The following is a 21236-nucleotide window of genomic DNA, read 5'->3' on the forward strand; positions in this document are numbered from 1 at the left end:
TTAAATAAAAGTTTGGCTATTTACAAACTTAGTATGTAAATGCATTATTCTTTGTGAGACTCATTATATTTATAAAAATTTAAAATATTAATATTATTTTTTATTAGAAAAATGATAGATATACTGACAAAGTACATCTATCATTTGTACCGATTAGACTTTATTTTTTATAATTTGTGTTTGTTTAGTTTTTAATATCGCGTTTGTTTTTTTTTTTGTATTTAGAAAAACATAAAAAATGATTTTTTTTTAATTACAGTGTCAGTACTGAATTTAATAGCTTTTATTGGTGGGTCTAACATCACCCTTTAATTATAGGACCAACTTAAATAATGTGCTGTAGTAAAAGAGCTTGTAAATAGTTTTTTTTTTTTTTTAAATAACTTTATGTTTATAAGTTATAACTTAAATTGATAATACTTAAAAGATGCGTCACATTAATTGACAATTATAACTCCCTGAAGGCATGGTTTTGGGCCAATGTTGCTCTGTGGAATCGGATAAGATGATAAATGAGAACCACCACACACGCACACACTGCCACAAATGCCATATGCCAATATCCAATTCACTGTAAAAAACTCTCTATCTCTCTCTCTCTCTCTCACAGAAGAAGCTTTTAATTCATCTTTGAAATATCAAAGATGGGAACTCTACAGATTATTAGTTCTAATGCTTTACCTTCTTTCTCAACCTCCTTTAACTTCAATCACCTTACCCATTACTCTCACAAAACCCTCCAAATTTCTAAGCGTCTCAGCCGCTCTAGAGGAAAATTCAGAGCTGTTGGCACAATTTCTGAAGGTGAATCTCAAGCCATAGAGCCAGAGGAGCCACCTTATGTGGCTTTTGCTTTTGTTAGTGTAAGTTGAGATGATAATATTTAGTACATCAAAGCTATATTTTCTGGGCAAACATCTCTGATGTTATATGTTTTCTGTTTTATATTAGTCTGTGTTGCTCCCGGATGGAACACCCGATGTACATTTTCGAAAAGCATGTGGTGGGCAGAAACTAAGGAACATAATGATGGATTCTAATATTGAGTTGTATGGACCATATGTAAGTTTTCATATATCTTTAGTACTTAATATGATTTATAATGTTTTTTTTTTTTTCTGGGGTACGTACTATTATATATATATATATATATGCCGATGATATTGTTCATTTATATGCATGGTATCAGGCAAGAGCTCTGCTGAATTGTGCTGGAGGTGGAACCTGTGGGACGTGTATGGTGGAGGTGGCCTAATTAATTACCATCTTGAAACTAATTAATTTAGGGGGAAAAAGCCACGCCCAACATGAGTTTGTCTTTTCTTTTTTATTTTAAACTTCATTTTCTTGGATTTTATTTTCCAACTATTCATTTGTGTATTGGGATGATCATCATCGATTCATCAGATATCATCTAGATCGATCTAACATACTATATTCTAGTTCTTGCTAGATTTTTTAATTATTATTAAAATTCATTTTTACCCAAAACAACTAAGATTTTTTATTTTTTTGTGTGTGGAACACGACTTAAAACATTTTACAACTTAGGATTAAGATAAAACGCTTTCCGAATACAAGCAGAGACTTGCAAACATGCAAAGAGATTGCACCCCCTTTTTCTGATTATTTTTTCCTCTATATTCAGATTATTCAAGGAGGAGAGCTTCTAAACCCTCGCACGGACAAAGAGAAGGAAAAACTTAAGAAGGTACATGCATGCCAGTATATATAGTAGATTTACATTTTTACCTTCAACATTTTATTCAGATCAATAATACAATCAAGTGCCCTTGTGTTAATATATCATAATAATATTAATTATTAGTAATTTCCTATAATAATAATAGTATAAGTAAGTGATATTTTTGGTAATTTACGGATCCAACTCTCCATGTATATATATATATATATATATATTTTGAGGATCGGAGTTGATTTCCATGCAACGGTGTAACTGCAGAAACGAAAAAATTGGAGACTTGCTTGTCAAACTACTGTGGGAAAGCCAGATTCTACGGGCCTGGTTTGTGATTTTCCCTCAATAATATTAGATACAGTCCTGCTTTACATATTTTATGACTGTGAATATTATTTCTTTTATTTTCTTAATTCCTTACTTGCCTTGATGCATGCAGGTTGTTGTACAACAGTTGCCTGAATGGAAAGGACATGAATGGCGTTATGAAAAAATATCGCCTGAAGAGTTCAAGGCAGAGATAGCTCAGTTAGAGTTGGGGTCAGAGTCTTCTAATTAACCCGGATTTTGTACATTAATGTGGATGAATTATTAATTTCAAAGGTTATATATAGGCATTCTAATAATTTTTTTTTTTAATTTTAATTTTAATCAAACGAATTAGAAATTAAAATATTCGAGAAACTCTCTTGTTATATATTAACTGAAGTCGCATTAATATGAAAAAGGATCCCTAGCTTTTAAATTCCGCCATTCATGAATTAAAAAGGATCTCTCGGCTGTCAATTATAGCAATTCAAGAAAAGTCCAAACCGTCAAAAACATGATAGCATATCATTCGATTTTTCAAATGAAAAATATGGATTCGATGCCCACCGGATATTCTCGATAAGCCTCCAGTATATATAAAAGTAAGAAGTGGTAGCCCTCATTTGCATATGTCCAAAGGAGTTGCATTATTGCTGAAATGGGCCGGGAATCCTGATCCGCTTCATAACAGATACAAGAGGAGAAGAGTAAACCTTACGCACAACACAACAATGAATGCAGGCTGCATTTCACCAACTCCATCCATTTTCATAAAGCAACAACTACAAGTGAACCCTACATGAATAAGGTTTTACAAGACAAAACAAGCTGATAGAAACCATACTAGAGAAAACAAATAAAAGGATCGAAGAGCAAAGATTGCTATTCCTCCTTATTACAAAGACATGCGAACAAAGGATCAGCACGACAATTGAAAGTTCACTCAAATCAATACTCATTGGATAGAGGAGCATGTTCATGGTGGTGAATGAACACATTGCCATATACAAGCCCGGCTAATCCACCGCCGACGAGTGGCCCAACCCAGTAGATCCAGTTGTCATGGAAGTCACCGCTGGCCACGGCAGGTCCAAATGACCGGGCTGGATTCATCGATCCACCGGAGAATGGTCCGGCAGCCAAGATGTTGGCACCAACAATGAAACCAATTGCAATGGGGGCAATTATGCCTAGTGAACCCTTCTTGGGGTCAGCTGCAGTTGCATAGACTGTGTAAACCAGAGCAAAGGTGATGATGATCTCCATCACCACTCCTTCGATGGCTCCGACTCCGCTGGCAAGGCTGTGGATGGGAATTGTCTAAAAAAAAACAAGGAATACATGTTAAATTTCCTTGAAAAATAAAAATAAAAAGAAGAGGAAAAAAATACATTAAAATTAGTCGTAACTGCCTTGCTTTGTGTATCTTGTTTTCAATTAAGGAGGACAACTCAATCATTTTATGTGCTAAAAGTGGTAGGGCGCAAAAGAATTGACCCTAAAAATCAATTAAAAAAAGGCTAGTACGTGTTCATTAGAGACTGGTCTGTTTTTAACTACTTACCAAGCCTCCAGTGGCTGCCTTGAGGAGGAAGCATGCAACAATGGAGCCAACAAGCTGGGCAATCCAGTAGAAGACGCCAGTAAGGACTGTGATTTGACCGCCGAGTGCCAATCCAAAGGTGACGGCAGGGTTGACATGGCCACCGGAGATGTTGGCACCCACAGAGACTGCAACAAAGAGAGCAAACCCATGGCAGATAGCAATTGCTACCAGCCCGGCTGGATCCAGTGCTGCGTTGGATGTCAACTTATCTGTCACCAACAAAACAAGATAGAGATCAGCGGGAATAACTTTAAAGTAGAGGGGAAAAAAGGGCAAAATCACCCGTAGTTATGCATACTAATTAGTACAAATCTCATGCACGGCCACAGCATTTTAACATGATTTATGTTGATAATTTGTATTTGTCATGTTCAATGAGCAGAAATCATACGAACAGATTAAGGCAAAAGTGGAAAATAAATCGAAATGGTCAGTACTGGGTGGGAGAGAGAATAGTACTGACTGTAAGCTATAGCAGAACCAACACCAGCAAAAACAAACAGCAAGGTTGAGATAAACTCGGCCAGATAGGCTTTCAAAGAGCCCAAACTAAACGAATCATCGAATCGTCCAAAGGCAATTCTAGCCATCTTTGGAAGAAGTGATTGGGAAACACTTGGAGATGAAGGTGGCCGATGAGGATAGAGATCGAAGGGTTCAGACAGAACAAATGCCTTTAGAACCTCTAGGTTACCCACGTATATATATACAAGTAACTTCAATAAATGGTACTTATAATTAATTCGTTTGCAAGCGAATTCATTGGGTATTATTATGATATTTTATATTTATTTGGAAGCTTATTAAAATGGAATTATATGGATCAAGACTGTGCCTGTGATATCCAATCAGGTTCTTTTTCAGTAACCTTAGCTGTCAACAACATGCTTTAATAGAAATGTCGGGAAGCTCATCAATGATTCCACCATGTGATCAGTTCATGACTGTGAGAGAGAGAGTGGAATTTGGTGGGGCTGTCCGTGAAAGAAACAATGATAAAGAAAGAAAGAGAGATCACGATAAAAAATAAAATAAAATAAATGGAGGGCATGACTTGCCTTGGGCCACAAACAGCACCGTCCAAGCTCCAAAAATTGGCAAGAAGTCGTGACATTTGATCAAAGAATGAGTGGATAGGATTAATGGGCTTTTATTTATTTATTTATAATTTAAAGGGTGGTGTTTGGTGATCATCTTTGGGCTGTTTAGGTGCAAATTATAGAAAAGTGGTCGGCTAATTGGACGTAGAAAAACAAGAATCTTAAGAAACTTTTGGCCTATTTGTTTGTTTTAATTCGAAAATATCAGTTTTCAGAAAAAGAGGATGGAATTTGATTGTGGCTGGATTAGTCTTCTTAATTACTTCAATATGATCACTTTACATGATATTTTTTCCCCCTCCCCTTTTCGTGGTTTCACCCTTTTTCTCTCCTTTTTGTGGGCAAACGGAAAAGGTACATGGTTGATGGTTTTGGATATCCACCATATATACTATTATTTTGTCTCCTTGGATCACTAGCATCGGTTTTATTAAAAGTTAATACATTTTTAAATTTTGATAAATTTACTTAAAATGAAGTTGGATTCATCAAAGATATATTTAAGCTATAGCTTTTAAATTTAAAGGTCTATTATTCTGCATTCAAATTAATATTTTATTCTAATTTTAATAGACAATGACTTTATTTTATTTTATTCTTGGGAATTAATTATTTAAGTATTAAATTAAATTATTAATGTCCATATGATTAGTATAATTACAAAATATGAAAAAAATTTTAAAAAAATATTATTATTAAAAAAATAATATTATATTATTATTTTGATGAATCTAATGACTAATTCAATGTAAAATTATAGATATGAAGGTTTTAAATTTATAAAACATGTGTAATCTTTATCAAATTTAAAAATGAATTTAATAAATCCAATGCTAGTACTCTTGGGACAGGGATAATTAATAATTTCATCACATGATCCATCGATCCGATCCTTCCAGTCAACAAGATTGATTGTTCATTTTACTTACAATCTCTAATAAATTGGACTCCCAAAGTTTCAAAAGCTGTATAATTTTAAAGATTTATAAAATTGTTAATTTTATATACAGACAAGGCTTCACGAATTTCCTTTCATGAGTACTGAATTTTTATAAGTTCCAAATAACGCAATCGCTTTAAAAAAACAAAAAACTCATTATGAAAAAATATAAAAATAAAAAAAAAATTAATCAGATTTACTTTATTATAAAGGGTATGTACTATACTTACACCTAACATTAATAATCAACGTCAATTCATGTAACTGATCAAACCTTGACTTTTGAACTTCACGTGATTAGAGGTAATGGTGGGACCAAATTAGAATATTAATGGAAGGATAAAGTTAACGGAATCATTGTATTATGTTGTCTAATTTAATGGTGAGAGTGACTCATGATTTGGTAAGACATTAATTTATCGTTTTTGGGAATTAGATCAGAGAATGAAAGGAATAATGTGGGACATGATGCCTAGGTTCGTTATGAGATATGTTTCCAGGCTTTCATTGGCCTTCAATAGGATTCAAAAGGTAACAGTTTTTTTATTTTTTATTTTCCTTCTAATTTTTAAGGGATTATAATCTATAGGGACGGGAATTCGATTTGTTGAGGCGGAAACTTTCGGCTTCAAATTAATTGTTTTAGGTCACAGCTCGCTCTCTATAGTTGGCTGTCACAGGAGTCCTTTTTTTTTTTCTAGGAACGCATGGAGAGTAAATTAAGATAAAAATTGAAAGTTAAAAAAATATTATTTTTTTAATATTATTAATATTTTAAAATTTTAAAAAATTAAATTATTTATTATATGTTATTTTGTGTAAAAATTTAAAAAATTGATAATAATTAGATGAGATGAAATAAGATAAATATTTTTTTATCCAAATTAAAATTAAGATTAAGGGAATTGTTTAGTCGGGGAATATATTAGTAATGATCTGTATATTTTCGTCTCGAAATGTTTAATTTATAATTATAGCAAAATTTATATCCTAACGCGGCTGGGATGAATCATATTATTTCTTAATTAGTTTTATATTATTTTTTAAGGGACTGATATTATATATATATATATATATATATATATATTAGAGATCAATGATTTGGTCGCAAGATGATTGATGTGGGTTGTGGGGTACTGGTCAGGTCGGTCCTCATCTCCATAATGTGTGAGCCGACCAGCCCTCGGTGGTCGGTCGTCCACGTACTACACGTTGTTTAATTGTTGCGCTCATGATGTGAATGGTGAAATCGTGGGCTAAAAGGAAAACTCAGTAGGCCTATTGCCTAGCTGAAGTTGGGCTGGCTTGCCGACGCAAGTATGCAGTATTGTAATTTAGGCTGGATTTGAATGTTGAGTCAAAGTTAAATTTTTTTTTTTATAAATAATAATAAATTAAAATGATAAAATATTTTTGTGAGATTTATTTAAGATAAATTTAAATATGTTTAGATATTAAGATGAAATTAACTTCATTTATGAAAAATTAAAAAATTTTGTGAGTTCTACATGTAAGAAGATTTTGAATTGAAATGAATTTAGTGATTTGTGAAGTGTGTCTTTGAATATTAGACTCAGTTTAAAATTAGATTAAACTGATTTGATCTCACTAATACACTCTATCAACCAAACGAAGTAATGTCGGTTTGGATATAAAAAAGTCTCAACTCATTTTATCTAATTATTATAATTTTTTAAATTCTCATATAAAATATAATAAATAATTCAATCTTTTCAAATCTTAAAACAATAATAATATTAAAAAAATAATATTCTAATAATATTTATTCAATTTTCAATTTTCATATCAACTCATTTTATGTCAACTCATTATCCAAACCTTACAAAGTCCGGAGAAAGTGAATTACCAAAACTCATGATCATGATCAGCGGGAGACCACAAAATTGGAAGTTGGAAACAAAGGAGAAAGCAACCGAATGGGCATGGAAGGGATGTTTGCACCCTTATTGGACTTGGGCCAATTGGGATGGACATCCCTCCTGGGCCATGCTCAATTTATCAAGGAGGCCCTGTGATTAGCGACACAGTCGATCCATGAATTGTGTAAGAAAAAGAAGGCCTAGGGCCTACACAAAAAACTAGTTGACGTGGAAAGATATGATGCTACCAACCATGACACTACCCTATAGACGCATGTCATGACAAGATCATGCCATGTTTAAGGATCTTATATGAGACATGGACAGAAATTATGACGAAAACTTCTTCTGTCCTTGATAGAGCACAAGGAAGGTGGCCGCACCCACCCAGTTGCCACTAAGGCATGTCTCAAGGAGGTTACGCTGCATTAAAGACGACAATGTGATATCACATACGGGAGACAAAGGCCTCTAACACAAGATATGAAGTACCATCTTAACAAGCAGTATAAAAACTAGACGCCAAGTTAGAATTTAGGACTTACATTCTCGTACTTATTGGAATTCTCTCCAAGAAACAAAAAATTAACTTGGACATTGAAGGTGACCCTTCAACCCAAGCCCCTCATCTTTTCAACCCAAGCCCCTCATCTTTTCTGTGTCACAGGTAACTGAGCCCAACATCCAGTGCGCAAAACATATCATCAACGGGGCATGTAATGGAGAGTTATTCCTAATTAATTAACCTTTTTAACCCAATTCGGTATAAAATTACAATGTATTATAAGTGTCTTTTAGATTCACCCATGCCTTATATGCACTTATATATTATAAGACTTCGTGCATTATCAATAAACAAAAAATAATTTATACAATTTATGATGCATGTGCAAGTCTCACGCATACTATTTGAAAAAGAAAGAAAGTAGAACTCATCATAAAAATGCAAAATTTGCATATAATACTGTTAGTCCTAAGATATATAATCCTTAGCCTTGTGTGACAAAAAACCATGAGATTAGGTGCGAATTTTTGGTTCAGTTGCGGCGAGCCGGATCAGGTTCTTACCCTTCCAATATGTCCCAATCGATCGCTTGGTCTGGCATATATAGCTAGTGCGCGCATGTTTCACAGTTCCTTAGGACGATTCAAGCTGGTGAGATCATCAATGTGTGAGGGGGCTATAAGATAATTAACGACTGCATGCAATTATGATTAATCCTTCTAATTAAAGCAACATATAATTAACTAATGTGGTACTAAGTTTTAATTGGATAATAAATCCTTTTTTCGTTAAATAAAATTTTTTTAATCAGATGATAGTGGGACGTTCTTATTGGCTTGGCAAGGCAAGGGACCATATAGGTTTTAATTCTTCCGAGTTGTCAACATGAGCTAGCTAGCTTGCATTATCTGCCCTAAATTCACGTGTATTTTCTTTTTTCTTTTATTTTTTTTGTTGGAGCATCACGAATAATTCCTAATAACTCATGATCACAAGACCACTAGCAGCTTGTACATGGCGAGCCCGAGTCATGATTGACGTACGGGTTGTTGACACATTTTAATAGGAAGCAGTTGAGGCATAAAGATAGAAATGAACGTAACCATGCAGTAAGGTATAATTTGGGTTGGTACTAGAAATTAGGAGCCCCAGCTTAATCGTAGTTGTTATTTCCTGATCTGTACGTCTCCTTAATGGCCTGGCCGGGAAAGTGTCTGATCACCATTTGGTTATAGTTGCAGATCTACAAATTAATTATAGCCCTTCTCGGTCTATCTGGTACATTGTATATATGCATGCATCATGTCATGTCATGTCTCTCCATGCAGACAATGTACGTATTTCCCTAGCTAGGTCTGATGTTGTCTAGACGGACGTATATGCATAATGTAATAGTGTGAAGATCGATAAGAATTAATGGATGGTGACCAACTATAGTCTCATCAATTAGCATAGATGTGTAGTAAAAATCTGTTCTTTCCAAGAAAAAGAAAGATAGCAAGATCGATATATACTGTTAGTAATGGACATTTGATATCATTTCTCACTATCATCCTTCACCAGCATCAAGGTGTGCATAATCATGATTTGTCTTTCTTAAGCACTATATATATACGATTAATGCTGAATTTGTAAGGCAAATTTAAGTACTTTAAAGGAGCCTTAATTGGGGCCCTTAGGCAACCCTGGCCGAACTTAAATTTAATACCTAACCACTTTAGAACTCCCATCAGCTTTTACAACACAACTGCATGCACCTCTATCTTTGCTCATCTAACATGGAAAGCCATGGCGAGGTGGATCTAAGAGGATTCATGGATGAAGAAAGGAAGAAAATCAACTTACCGAGGAGACTCTCTTTTGGTGCTCATCACAATTCATCTGAACCTAACATATACAATATTGCTTCTCCAAGACCATCTTCTACTTCGGCAACATCCATCCCACTCTGGCCATTGAGCCCCGAGACGCCATGGACACTCTCCCCCGTGCGCACATCTCCCTCTCAACCTCTTCTTTACCATTGCATAGCCTCGCTCCACCGCCATGAAGGTAACATTTTCTCTATCACACTTACGAAAGATTTTATATTCACCGGCTCTGAGAGTAAACGAATCCACGTCTGGAAGCAACCTGACTGCACTGAAATAGGTTACATAAGGGCTAATTCTGGTCAAGTTCGTGCCCTCTTGGCCTATGGAAGAATGCTATTCACCACACATAGTGACTGCAAGATTCGCGTATGGAATGTGTCCATCACGGAGAATTCTCGACCAAAGAAGATCGCAACCTTGCCTCAAAGAAGTCCATTCTCCTTAATGTTTCTGAGGAAGAGCAGCCACCAACACAGAAACATAATTTCTTGCCTGGCATACAACCCCGAAGAAAGGCTTTTATACACAGGCTCCTGGGACAAAACGGTGAAGGCCTGGAATGTCTCTGAAAAGCTTTGTGTGGATTCCTTCGTGGCTCATGAAGGTCATGTCAATGCAATTGTCGTCAATGAACATGATGGGTGTGTTTTCACTTGCTCCTCTGATGGCTCAGTGAAAATATGGAGAAGAGTGTCCGGAGAAAACTCTCATATTCTCACCATGACACTCAAGTTTCAACTTTCACCGGTTAATGCCTTGGCACTGAGCTTGTCGCCAAGCACTTGCTTGCTCTACTCTGGCTCCTCAGATGGGCTTATAAATTTCTGGGAGAAGGAAAAGATGTCTGGGAGATATAACCATGGAGGGTTTCTGCAAGGCCATCATTTTGCTGTCCTTTGCTTGGTAGCCATAGGAGACATAGTCTTTAGTGGTTCAGAGGACTCAACCATCAGGGTATGGAGGAGAGAGGAAGGAAATTGCTTGCATTCATGTCTTTCAGTTATCGAAGGACATCACGGGCCAGTGAAATGCTTAGCTGTTTCTTTAGAGTCAGATAATTTGGTCAAGTGTATGCTGATTTATAGTGCAAGTTTGGATCAAACTTTTAAGGTATGGCGGGTCAAGATTTATCCCATCGAGAAGCCAAACTCAGAGGAGCCAGTTAAAGATCAGCAAAGAGAAGTTGTGGAGTTTGAGACAAGTCCGGTACTGTCACCATCATGGGTTGAGAAGAAGCTTCAAAGAGATCATTTCCAGTAGGAGGGTACGTACGCTCAGATCACATTGTAACCTTTTGTTTAGTAAGGTTTTTAATTTTTGTGCTTAATTAATAAATTGCATCCTATTGTTTTTCTGGTTACAAAACTCCTGTCTGGTTTGAAATCAAGAACCTATGATCTTATACCACTTTAAATTATTACTTGTCCGATCCTCAAAACTTAAACTACGTACTAATACGAAGAGATATGTTTAATTACATAACTAATTGTATCTTAAAAGTTTGAAACTTGATACATTCCTTCTAATCCGGCAGAAGTGCAGTACTGCAGCTGATCCACCCATGTTCTAGTTATATAAAGTACTTTTGAGTAAATTCATATATGGGGCTTTTAACAAGTTCACCCGATACTGGTCCCGGTGCACTGCCCTGCTCGATCCACAAGCCTGCAACTCTCATGGGATTCAGAGAGTAGTCCCTCTTCAGTACATCATTAAACAATTCATCACATTCACACGCGTGCGACTGTGATATTGGCCAATGGGATTACCAACAAAGCGCAGGAGGTTTTATTTCACTGCAGATTCTTTCAAGACTTCCACCTATCAGAAATAAAGACTCCACGGACACACACACATCTTCATGATTTTCCAACGTCTAACCCTTTTCTTTTCTGGGAAGTTTACGATATTTACTATATAGCCACTTGACTATATCCAGGTCTCACGGGGACCAAACAATGGATGAAAAATTCTAAATACTGATAAATTCTTATAGATACGAACGCTTTCTATTGGACCGCGTCCAAACAGATCAGATGAAAAGGCAACGTGGAATATTGCATCTCATAACTTGATTATAATATAATATTTATTTTCCTCTACGAGAGAATTGGAATTATTTTACACAAGCAATAACTGATCAAAAGAGTTCTCTGGGACCAAGAAAAAATAGTTGGTAAGAATTATTATAAGTCGATATATAAATTAATACATAATTTATTGTCAGACTTATTATAATTATAAAAAATATATAAATATAAATATTTTTTTATTAAGAAGGTTTGAGTATCACATTAAAAACCATTTCGTTACAAGGAATATTAATCCAAGATGCCAAGACCGTCCAACGGTACAATGCTCCAAGGTGGGGGAGTTCCCCGGCCATAGAATTCTTCTTTGGACGACTCTTGATCTTTTCTATATAAGCTCTGGTTCAATTATTCCGCTCTTGAAGCACAAGTCATGACAAGCAACCCAAAAGAAACAGTGCTTTTCATTTAAGGCAAGAATACGCGTAGCTAGCTAGCTCGCATACACAAGAATTGTCTACGTACGATAACATGATTGATTGGCAAGGAAAGAACCCCAGATCAGATGATATATTTATTCCTCTAAATTATAAGGAGGCCTTCTTACCATGCATGCTTGTCCATCATGGTGTGTCTTCTGGGTTTTTTGCATGGATGTAAAACAACATCCCATTCCATCAGAGATTACGTTTTTTCAGGTTTGGTGATCATACTCATTCTTTTTGGCCTGCGAATTCTGTGTTACATTCTTTACAGGTTATTGATCAAGAGGGAGCATCCGAACAGTAGTACTGAGGAGAATCCAATACACGGCTTGGAAATGCAGTACTCGGAGAATACGCCCCATGCCCATCGGATTTGCCATCGGAGAGCATTGCCAAAAACCAAGTTCGTAGCTCAACATATTTCATCGTAGGGCGCCAACGTCGATCGAGCTAGACTTGGTCATGATGTGTGTGTGTGTGTGTATATATATATATGTATATTTATATATAGTTCATGGTTGTAATTATATAATACGATGCCAACAAAAGTGTGAGATCGATGGTGAGTTCCGAGACCTGTGTTCCTTAATTAGCTAGCTGCATGTGTGAATAGATTTACAAAATACAAAATGAATGCTCGTCGATCGTATTCATGATTGTTTCATTTCAGGGGGAAAATTGCGAGAATAATATAGAAGTATAAGCTAATTGATCATGATTTGTTTTTGGAAAATTAATGATATATCATAGATTGGCACATAAAACGTTGCGTCGTCCTATGCATGCGATAGCTAGCCAAAGGTACGTCGAGTAATATGTTCAAACATCACATGATTATTTTGTTAATTCCTAGGCATAATATATATATATAACCATTAAAAGAATACCATATTATTAAAAAAAAAATTTATTTAAAAACGTTTACACTACATTCTATTTATGTAGAATAATTTAATTAAGAAGATAAATTTTAAAATTTAAATTTTACCAATCAAATTATGCTATGTGCATAGTGTGTAGTGTAATGAAATTAATCTTTATAGTCATAGAGTGCACAACATTACATATTTTAAAAAAATAAATAAATATAAAACTCACGTAAAAAAGTTAATTTTTTTAACAGCAAAATCTGCTTTTTTTAAAAATAAATACGCTATATTTATGTAATTTATAATTGTATCTAACCTTATCCGTGGTATAAAAGTCTTAATTAGGACAAAAATCTACCGGCATAAATTGCAGCTACGACTACACTGCGAATTAAACTACAAGCCGGACTCTGTCATTGCAAATTACAATTTCAACATTCGTTATTTTATTTTATTATGAATAATACTTATTTAGTATAAAATATGAGTTTTTTTTTCTTTTTATTTATTAAAAATAATTATGTTGATAAGTGATCACAACATCTTACATTTAATATCAAGAGAAAATCAAAATGTACTTTTATTAAAATTTGAATTGAATTCATGAGTAAAATATCTTTTGTTAGGGGAATAAATCAACATTTTAAAAAAAAATCAGAATATTTAAATTCATTTGTGCCAGAACCCAATTAACAGGGCGAGCCCATGAATCATGACAATGGAGTATTGGTCCCGTTTGCCGCACAGTTAACGAAGTACACAGAGCTCTCAGGCAGGCCATGCCCAAGAAGATGCTGGAGCGGGTCCTCTCCCTGCGCCGAGCCGCTCCGCCACACGGGGACGAAGCAGCCGAAAACAACGACGATGGCGCCACAGACGACTCTAAGACCAAGAAGCAGCAACTCCCGCTCACGACCCGGGCCTTTAACTACTTTACTCGAATGGGTCCCATCGGACCCTGCCTCGCATTCCTCTTCCTCGTGTTCCTCGCTCTCCTCTCCTTGCTACTCTTCCACTCCCACAGTTTCGTTTGCGTCTCCTCCTACTACGACCCGGTTTACCGCTCCAGATTCCTCGGGTTAGACGGTCTTGAATCGGATTTCGGATCCCTCGGCGTGCCCTGGTGTAAGCCTTTTCTTTTTACTCGGATCCGATCCTTTTAAGTTTTTCGATTTTGTTCACCATATTTATATCAAATCTCTTATCTTCATATATTAAGGGCATTTATAGTTTCAGATCCAGTGTTTGGTGTCTGATAAAAATAACAATGGGGTTTTAGACTTTTAGTTATAAGTAATTTTTGTTACCTAAGAACTTGGAAGAATTGTGAAAAAATTGAACTAGCATTGAAGTTTCTAGAATGCTTTTGGGGAAAGGTTTAGTTTGCTAATTTAATGCCTTTGCTTGCTCCGGATGACCGGAAACAAACAAAGGAGTTGAAGTTTTAACATTTATAGGGAGAGAACTTTTCTTATAAGCGAATTTCAAAGGAAGCCAACGACGCTGTGTATGCTTACTTACTAAAATGCTGAATGGTGTGGAAAGTAGCGGTCTTTAATGGAATCCAAATAAAAATGCGAGTCGGATTTAGAATTTGACCTGTATAGGTACTTGCGTGTTCATGATGCGAAGCATGACTCTTGTCGGTGAAATTGCAATCATAAGATGTTGGTTGTTGTGGTCCAAGTTCCAACAAGTAAAACTAGGTACGATCCGACTATGATTGTAATCTGGTCCCTTATACTGCTGCTGCAAGATTATGGCAATACATATAATTGAGTATGGCCGAGATTTTGCTAACAGGAGTCATGGCGTGCATAGGAGCACAAGTTTACAAGGATCCTTAAATTTAGGTTGAAATCATTGGTTTGAATTTACTTGCTGATAATTGACATATAAAAACAAAGGGATTTGGCAAAGGTGGTATTCACTGTGCCTGGGACATGTTACCGAGGCAAAGTGTCTCAACTTCCTTGCACAAATCTATGCCCCATACGTTGGTTTGAATTTAAAATCATGATGTTACATTATCCAGAATTGTGTGATTTTTATATTCTTATCCTTGGCAAAAGGCAGATCGAAACATGGAAAAACGGTTGAATGGACGTCTAAGGATTTACTCAATGGCTTGGAAGAGTTCGTACCTATATATGAAGCTCGGCCAATTAAGAACAACAAGTATGGGATGGGTTTTGACCACAGCTTCGGCCTATGGTTCACTGCTCGATGGCTGAAGCCAGATTTGATGATTGAGAGCGGTGCTTTCAAGGGGCATTCCACTTGGGTTCTGCGGCAAGCGATGCCAGACATACCAATTGTGTCACTTTCACCCCGACATCCCGAGAAGTATCTCAAGAAGGGACCTGCTTATGTCGATGGAAACTGCACATACTTTGCTGGAAAGGACTTTGTTGATTTTGGAAATGTTGATTGGGGAAGTGTGATGAAGAAACATGGGATTACTGATCTGAGTCGGGTTCTTATATTTTTTGATGACCATCAAAATGAATTGAAAAGGTAATAACCATATACCAATTAACGCTTTTTCCCATCATTTTTTACTGCCCTACGGTAGAATTGATTATTCTGTTTTTCCACATCTTGTGTTTGACAAGCAGAATAAAGCAGGCCCTTAAAGTTGGCTTCCAACATCTTGTTTTTGAGGATAACTATGACACTGGAACTGGAGATCATTATTCCTTAAGGCAAATATGTGATCAATTTTATATAAGAGGTTCTTGCTCTCCCTTTTAACTCTTGTTTACTTGGGCCATTTGCGCTACATAAGCTTCTTGCTTCTATATCATGATGTACACATTACTTTTGTTGTGTTGATTATAGCCTTATGGTTGCTGGCTTCCTGCATCTGGAAGTACTCATAAAGTCAGTTTATTTCAATAATTTAGGAGGTGGCCACAGCTGTTTTAGAGACAGTGATGAAGCTCGGATTAGATCAAAAAGAAAGAAATTCTGGGAGAAAGGGACGGATATAGACGAACTTTGTGGGCCGGGTGAAGCATGGTGGGGTGTTAGAGGGTATATGCGGGATAACTTCAACCACAGTAATCAGCTAATCTCCCATGCAGAACACTTTCAGAACAGCCGTTTTCTGGAATCAATTCTTGATGTTTATTGGGAACTCCCTCCGGTTGCTGGACCTTCTCTTACTCATCAAACAAGATACGATCCGGCTCGTTCAACCAGTCCTATTGTTGAAGATGGTCGGTATGGCTTGTTCCAGAGGCTCGGTCTAGCCAGGCTGGAGACTTCTACATTCAATGGATATACTCAGATGGTTTATGTTCAGATATCAAAACAATAGTTTTAAATCTATGTAGATGAGAATGCACTTTTTTACCTTCCATGGTATTTTACATTATGCACGTAAGTTTTCTCCTTATTGTTTTGTAGTCACCGAAGATAATCTTTTCTCCGTGTAAGCATAATAGAGTAAATTGGCCATCAGTCTTGACTCTTCTCTCCAATGCGAGTATTAGTGCTCTCATCACTAGTTTTTAAATTCATCACGTGCCAAGCGTGTAGGCAAGGTTTATTTAGCTTGACAACATGTTTACGTCTGAAGTTGTAGAAGATTTTATTTAAGATAATAATGAACAATACAGTGTGGCCGCCATACAAGAATATTATATAATGTATAATAAATTTTAATCAGCGGATTTTTTATTTTTTTTATACATTTGGGAGAGGAGGTTTTGAACTCCATACCTCTATTTTAAATGCGGGGGTTATATCAATTAAGCCACATGTCTTCGACTTAAATGAGTCTAGTTTTTTCATCTTGGCTCTCGGAATCCCACAAAACTTGTCCATGAGAACTTTCGAGCCTCGCTCCAAAGCTTAGTAAAAGTCTCACAAATTTTATTAGGTCGAGTCATCAACCGGACCAGCACGAACAAAGTCAGGCTCCACATAAAGAAGGCCCAAAAGTTATAAGCTCAAAAAATTTCCAGAGGGCAAGAAGTTTTTAATCCCAAAATTTCACTCGCGTCTTGTATCCTCAAAACCAATCCAGCATGATTGAAGTAAATAAAAATCAGTAACATAACACAACGCATTCTTGGGTTGACTCCCAAAATTTGTTAGTAATTCTTCTTTAAAATAGAGTTCGGGAGAGAGAGAAGAAGAGAGATTTACAAACATCAACCAATCCATTTACACAACAATTGGAATTCAGAGATACAAAGCGGACACTTTTTTTTTTTTATACAAAGCAGACATGCCACTTAAAATATATATTAATCTGAATGTCTCCAGTAAAAATTACCAGCTTACACGTAAATCTAATATCTCAAATGCATATATATGATTTTAAAACAGAATACCAAACTAAAAATTCTTTCAGAGCTTTCATTGCCACAGGTAGCAGCACCTCCTTTCTGGTCTTGCTGATACTTACAACACATTAGTTACTAGGCTCTTGCACTTCAGGGCCTTTCGCGCTGCTTTCAAGCAGGTAGACTTGTTTGTTCGTTCTCAGCAGACTACATTTTGAATAGAAACAAAGAACAAAGATCGAAGTTAAGGTTCATGGTTAATAGTAGAGTATTGAGTGCCCAATGCTTAAATCTATGTTGGAGTATCCTATACTAACTGACATATCATCATGCTTAGTGCATTAATCATAATAGAACATACCTAACCCAATTGCCTCAGAGCCTTTCATGATCCTTAGCCTCCTACAGGAATCTGTGAACATTCTGTGGCAACAAACAAGGTAACTCTAAGAAGGGATTATAATCATGGCTGAAATGGATAAACGTTAACAACCTGTTGTTAGAAATCAGATAAAAACATTCAGCAAGTTGACTATATTTATAGAAAAGTAGAATTTTAATTCACAAGCGGTGATGGTTAATCAGATCGCATCGTGTGTAGAAAAATCAATGGTTAACCATTTCAGTTTGGAATAACAAGCAACATCAAATTAGGAAATCATGCAGGATTTTGAGTCGAACCTTTGCACAGATATTTAAAAAATTAGAAGGAAAAAGAAATCACATAGATGAGGATAGCACTTACTCCCAGGGGACATCACCAACAAGCATCCAATCACCATCCTTGTCTTCATATGTCAGCACATATTCAGAGCCATGGAGAAGATCCCTCAGACAACTCTCGTTTAGGCCATCCCGCCCTCGAAGTCCGCGTGAACTGCACTGCCCTGGATCAGTCATTCAGGATAATGAATAAATACCCTTCTGCATAAATATGCCATCATGCAATCTTGAGCAAACAATCTTCTAATATAACATACAAATACCAGTCCTCTCTCTCTCTCTCTCTCTCTCTCTCTCTCTCTCAGAGGCAAACTGAAAGATCACACCTAAAAAAATGGAAGTCACATGTATAGGGAACAAAAACTGCAGAGCTTTCAAGGGTTTTGTCTTCAATTTTATTATAGATCATTACCAATAGTTCCTTTGCTGCAGTCCTTACTATGAACAAAGGGGGTTATTAGACATCCTGAGTTTCCCTCCCCCGATGACTTGATATACAGTTCCAGCCGGTGGAATTGTATATCTGGTATTTCACTCTCCAGAAGTGGGTCCAAAGGGTCCTGCTGAGGTTCCACATCATCGAAAAAAAGGTGTTGTAGGCCATGTCGGAGGAGATATGAAAATGCATTTACTAACTTTTTAAAAAGAAAGAACGACTTTGATGTATATTTTGGTCACACGTTCTTTTGCTTTCAGGCTAAAGAGAGAGTACCGATGGTAAAGCAGCTAAACATCTTCTCCAGAGCCGATGACAGTTCCATATAATTTTTATACGTTTTGAGATCAACCTTCCTTAGGTATGGAGCACCGTCCATGCTAACTTTTACATAAAGGAATCCAAATCCAGATTTGCCTTCAACCTCATCGGCAGTCTTCGCCAAATTGGAGGCCATGCTGTTTTTTCTGAATGAACGAATTGGGGGCCATCCTACAACCTGTGCCCTGTTGCAACAATTTTATGCTTCGTGATTCATGCTCAATAAGTAGTACATATTCTCTAAAATAAAGTAATAGTATTTAAGAACTCATCATATAGATTAGCATTTAATACAAAAAAAAGTGAAAAACATAGTATAAGTGAAAGAGCAGGTATTAATAGCGCACAAGAAGTCTGTCATTCTGATAAAGACTCAGTATTTGTTTTGAGAGATGATATAGCTGAACAAAACTTTCCATACAAAGCAAAATGTGTGAAATCATCTTTTGGGAAGACCAGTACAACATAAAACTAAAATCCAGCTCTATAACTTTTCCTGAAAACTTTCAGCAATCGGTTTTTCGACAACCAAAACCAAATTAACAAAGAGAAACACGATTAACAAATGCGAAGAATGGGGAGCTTACTTTGCAGCAGGAGCACTACCATGTTCATTTGCAACAGGAATCTGAGGCTTCTTATCCTGAACTGGCTTTGAAGATTGAGGAACAGAACTTGCCTCTTTCATGGTTGGTGTTGCTAGTGGACATGACTGCTGGGTAGTATTCTTACCCTCTAAACCAGCAAGAGGCTTCCCACTGGACATAGATAAAACAGCTCCTTTACCCAAATCAACCTCAGATTCATTAGACATAGATAAAACCCATTTCCCAGAAGAACCATCAATGGCATCAGAGAAACCCCTCTTAGCCCCAGACACAGGGTTTTTTAGAGTGCTCAGAGAATACCCTTTATTCTTATCCTCCAAGTCCTTACCAAAAAGGGAGACCCCCAGTCCTGGTTTTCTCTCTGGGACCTCAGACCCAGGCAAGCCAAGGGTGAGCTCAGTCTCCTTGAGGTTGAGAGCAGAGCTCTTCTCAACCTCAGTTGAGAGAGTAGAAGAGGAGGAAGATGAAAGCTTTTCCGAGCTTCTTTCCATTGAAGAAGCCTCTGATAAGCCCATGTAATTATGTTCCAGTGGTATAGACATGAAAGTTACACAATTCAAAGAAACGCAAGTATAACTCGAGGAAAAGGCTGGGAAGAATATGAATATGAATGAAGAGAAGGAATAATATGGTTGATAATCTGAACAGAGAGTAGACTGTAGACAAGAGAGAGAGAGAGAGAGAGAGAAGAGAGAGCATAAAGGTTAAAAGAGAAAACACCACTCTGGTTAGCCCTGCGGGACTGATTTTTCTTTTTTTTTATGCAGAAAAGAAGCTTCTTCGGCCTTTCTGTAGCAACCTTTTTTTTTTCACCCGCTTTATATAGAAACGAAATCTGATCTCTCTCTGTCTCTCTCAGATCTCCAAATTTTCTTTTTTGGCGTAGAGGAATATGCTTATGAGTTTGAAACTCTGTGAGCAGTGCCGATTCTAGCACATAATCTGTGCCCTTCCAGAGGTATCTAGTCTCGGTTTCACATAACTATATTTTAATATTATTATTTATTATTTATTATTTTATTTTATTCTTATTAAATTAATTAAATTATTTTACTTATTATTCATACACTACATATTTATTATAAAAAAAATTAAAATAAATATAATATATGATATATGAAAATGATAAGTAAAATTATTTATTGTTGTGTCCGATTTTATGAAAATATATAACGAAGTTTAAAAGTTGACTAGCTAGGAATGTGGTATGAATTTGACAGATTATTCGACAACAAGCAAAGCCGAAATTAAAGATTCACCAAATCCTTCATCTGTTCATCACCATTAGAAAAAAATAAAATAAAATAAAGATATTTACATTATGTAATTTTTGCATATTTCTTTTAAAATTTTGAAAATATAAAAAATTTCTATAAAAAATTAAATTTTTAATAATAAATTTTATTTTTAAAAAATGAATGGACCGTAGGTAGAAAAAAAAAAAAAAAAAAAAAAAAAAAAGGTAAGAACAGCATGTACTAGAACAGTATATAACTTGGTTATTTTATTTTGTACCCTTTAATCGCAGTAACGAGTAACGACACAGCCACTAAAAT

The 21236-nt window shown here is 36.0% G+C and overlaps 5 protein-coding genes across 5 annotated transcripts; 3 read left to right on the top strand and 2 right to left on the bottom strand.

Moving 5' to 3' along the window:
• Positions 1–525: 525 nt before the first annotated feature.
• On the top strand, positions 526–2325 carry LOC122301022 (photosynthetic NDH subunit of subcomplex B 3, chloroplastic). Its single transcript, XM_043112078.1, has 6 exons — positions 526–863; positions 952–1062; positions 1190–1246; positions 1649–1711; positions 1964–2026; positions 2139–2325. The coding sequence occupies exons 1-6, from the start codon at positions 645–647 to the stop codon at positions 2256–2258; spliced, it is 633 nt and encodes a 210-aa protein (XP_042968012.1). The 5' UTR covers positions 526–644; the 3' UTR covers positions 2259–2325.
• Positions 2326–2755: 430 nt separating this feature from the next.
• LOC122301023 (aquaporin TIP2-1-like) lies at positions 2756–4313 on the bottom strand. Its single transcript, XM_043112079.1, has 3 exons — positions 4078–4313; positions 3573–3823; positions 2756–3328 (listed from the first exon to the last, which is right to left on the bottom strand). The coding sequence occupies exons 1-3, from the start codon at positions 4202–4204 to the stop codon at positions 2957–2959; spliced, it is 750 nt and encodes a 249-aa protein (XP_042968013.1). The 5' UTR covers positions 4205–4313; the 3' UTR covers positions 2756–2956.
• A 5473-nt stretch (positions 4314–9786) lies between these two features.
• On the top strand, positions 9787–11257 carry LOC122301025 (protein JINGUBANG-like). Its single transcript, XM_043112080.1, has one exon. It carries the CDS (start codon positions 9791–9793, stop codon positions 11171–11173), a length of 1383 nt encoding a protein of 460 aa, XP_042968014.1. The 5' UTR covers positions 9787–9790; the 3' UTR covers positions 11174–11257.
• A 2736-nt stretch (positions 11258–13993) lies between these two features.
• On the top strand, positions 13994–16762 carry LOC122301026. The gene is made up of 4 exons (XM_043112081.1): positions 13994–14422; positions 15370–15814; positions 15916–16031; positions 16204–16762. The coding sequence occupies exons 1-4, from the start codon at positions 14077–14079 to the stop codon at positions 16617–16619; spliced, it is 1323 nt and encodes a 440-aa protein (XP_042968015.1). The 5' UTR covers positions 13994–14076; the 3' UTR covers positions 16620–16762.
• Positions 16763–17372: 610 nt separating this feature from the next.
• LOC122301027 (auxin-responsive protein IAA27-like) lies at positions 17373–20484 on the bottom strand. The gene is made up of 5 exons (XM_043112082.1): positions 19660–20484; positions 19028–19257; positions 18338–18479; positions 17954–18015; positions 17373–17799 (listed from the first exon to the last, which is right to left on the bottom strand). The coding sequence occupies exons 1-5, from the start codon at positions 20220–20222 to the stop codon at positions 17792–17794; spliced, it is 1005 nt and encodes a 334-aa protein (XP_042968016.1). The 5' UTR covers positions 20223–20484; the 3' UTR covers positions 17373–17791.
• Positions 20485–21236: the final 752 nt, after the last annotated feature.

The sequence above is a fragment of the Carya illinoinensis genome, chromosome 2, assembly GCF_018687715.1.
Source record: "Carya illinoinensis cultivar Pawnee chromosome 2, C.illinoinensisPawnee_v1, whole genome shotgun sequence".
NCBI classification, from domain to species: domain Eukaryota; kingdom Viridiplantae; phylum Streptophyta; class Magnoliopsida; order Fagales; family Juglandaceae; genus Carya; species Carya illinoinensis.

Bases quoted from the DNA above. Each gene is read 5' to 3' on its own strand.
- LOC122301022 (XM_043112078.1), top strand. From the start codon at position 645: ATGGGAACTCTACAGATTATTAGTTCTAATGCTTTACCTTCTTTCTCA. The intron at 864-951 runs GTAAGTTGAGAT...GTTTTATATTAG, and splicing joins TGGCTTTTGCTTTTGTTAGT to TCTGTGTTGCTCCCGGATGG. The intron at 1,712-1,963 runs GTACATGCATGC...GTGTAACTGCAG, and splicing joins AGAAGGAAAAACTTAAGAAG to AAACGAAAAAATTGGAGACT.
- LOC122301023 (XM_043112079.1), bottom strand. From the start codon at position 4,204: ATGGCTAGAATTGCCTTTGGACGATTCGATGATTCGTTTAGTTTGGGC. The intron at 3,824-4,077 runs GTCAGTACTATT...TGTTGGTGACAG, and splicing joins TGGTTCTGCTATAGCTTACA to ATAAGTTGACATCCAACGCA. The intron at 3,329-3,572 runs GTAAGTAGTTAA...GTTTTTTTTTAG, and splicing joins AGGCAGCCACTGGAGGCTTG to ACAATTCCCATCCACAGCCT.
- LOC122301025 (XM_043112080.1), top strand. From the start codon at position 9,791: ATGCACCTCTATCTTTGCTCATCTAACATGGAAAGCCATGGCGAGGTG.
- LOC122301026 (XM_043112081.1), top strand. From the start codon at position 14,077: ATGCCCAAGAAGATGCTGGAGCGGGTCCTCTCCCTGCGCCGAGCCGCT. The intron at 14,423-15,369 runs GTAAGCCTTTTC...CCTTGGCAAAAG, and splicing joins ATCCCTCGGCGTGCCCTGGT to GCAGATCGAAACATGGAAAA. The intron at 15,815-15,915 runs GTAATAACCATA...TTTGACAAGCAG, and splicing joins CATCAAAATGAATTGAAAAG to AATAAAGCAGGCCCTTAAAG.
- LOC122301027 (XM_043112082.1), bottom strand. From the start codon at position 20,222: ATGTCTATACCACTGGAACATAATTACATGGGCTTATCAGAGGCTTCT. The intron at 18,480-19,027 runs GTACTCTCTCTT...TGACTGATCCAG, and splicing joins GTTTAGCTGCTTTACCATCG to GGCAGTGCAGTTCACGCGGA. The intron at 18,016-18,337 runs GTAAGTGCTATC...TTGTTGCCACAG, and splicing joins GTTGGTGATGTCCCCTGGGA to AATGTTCACAGATTCCTGTA.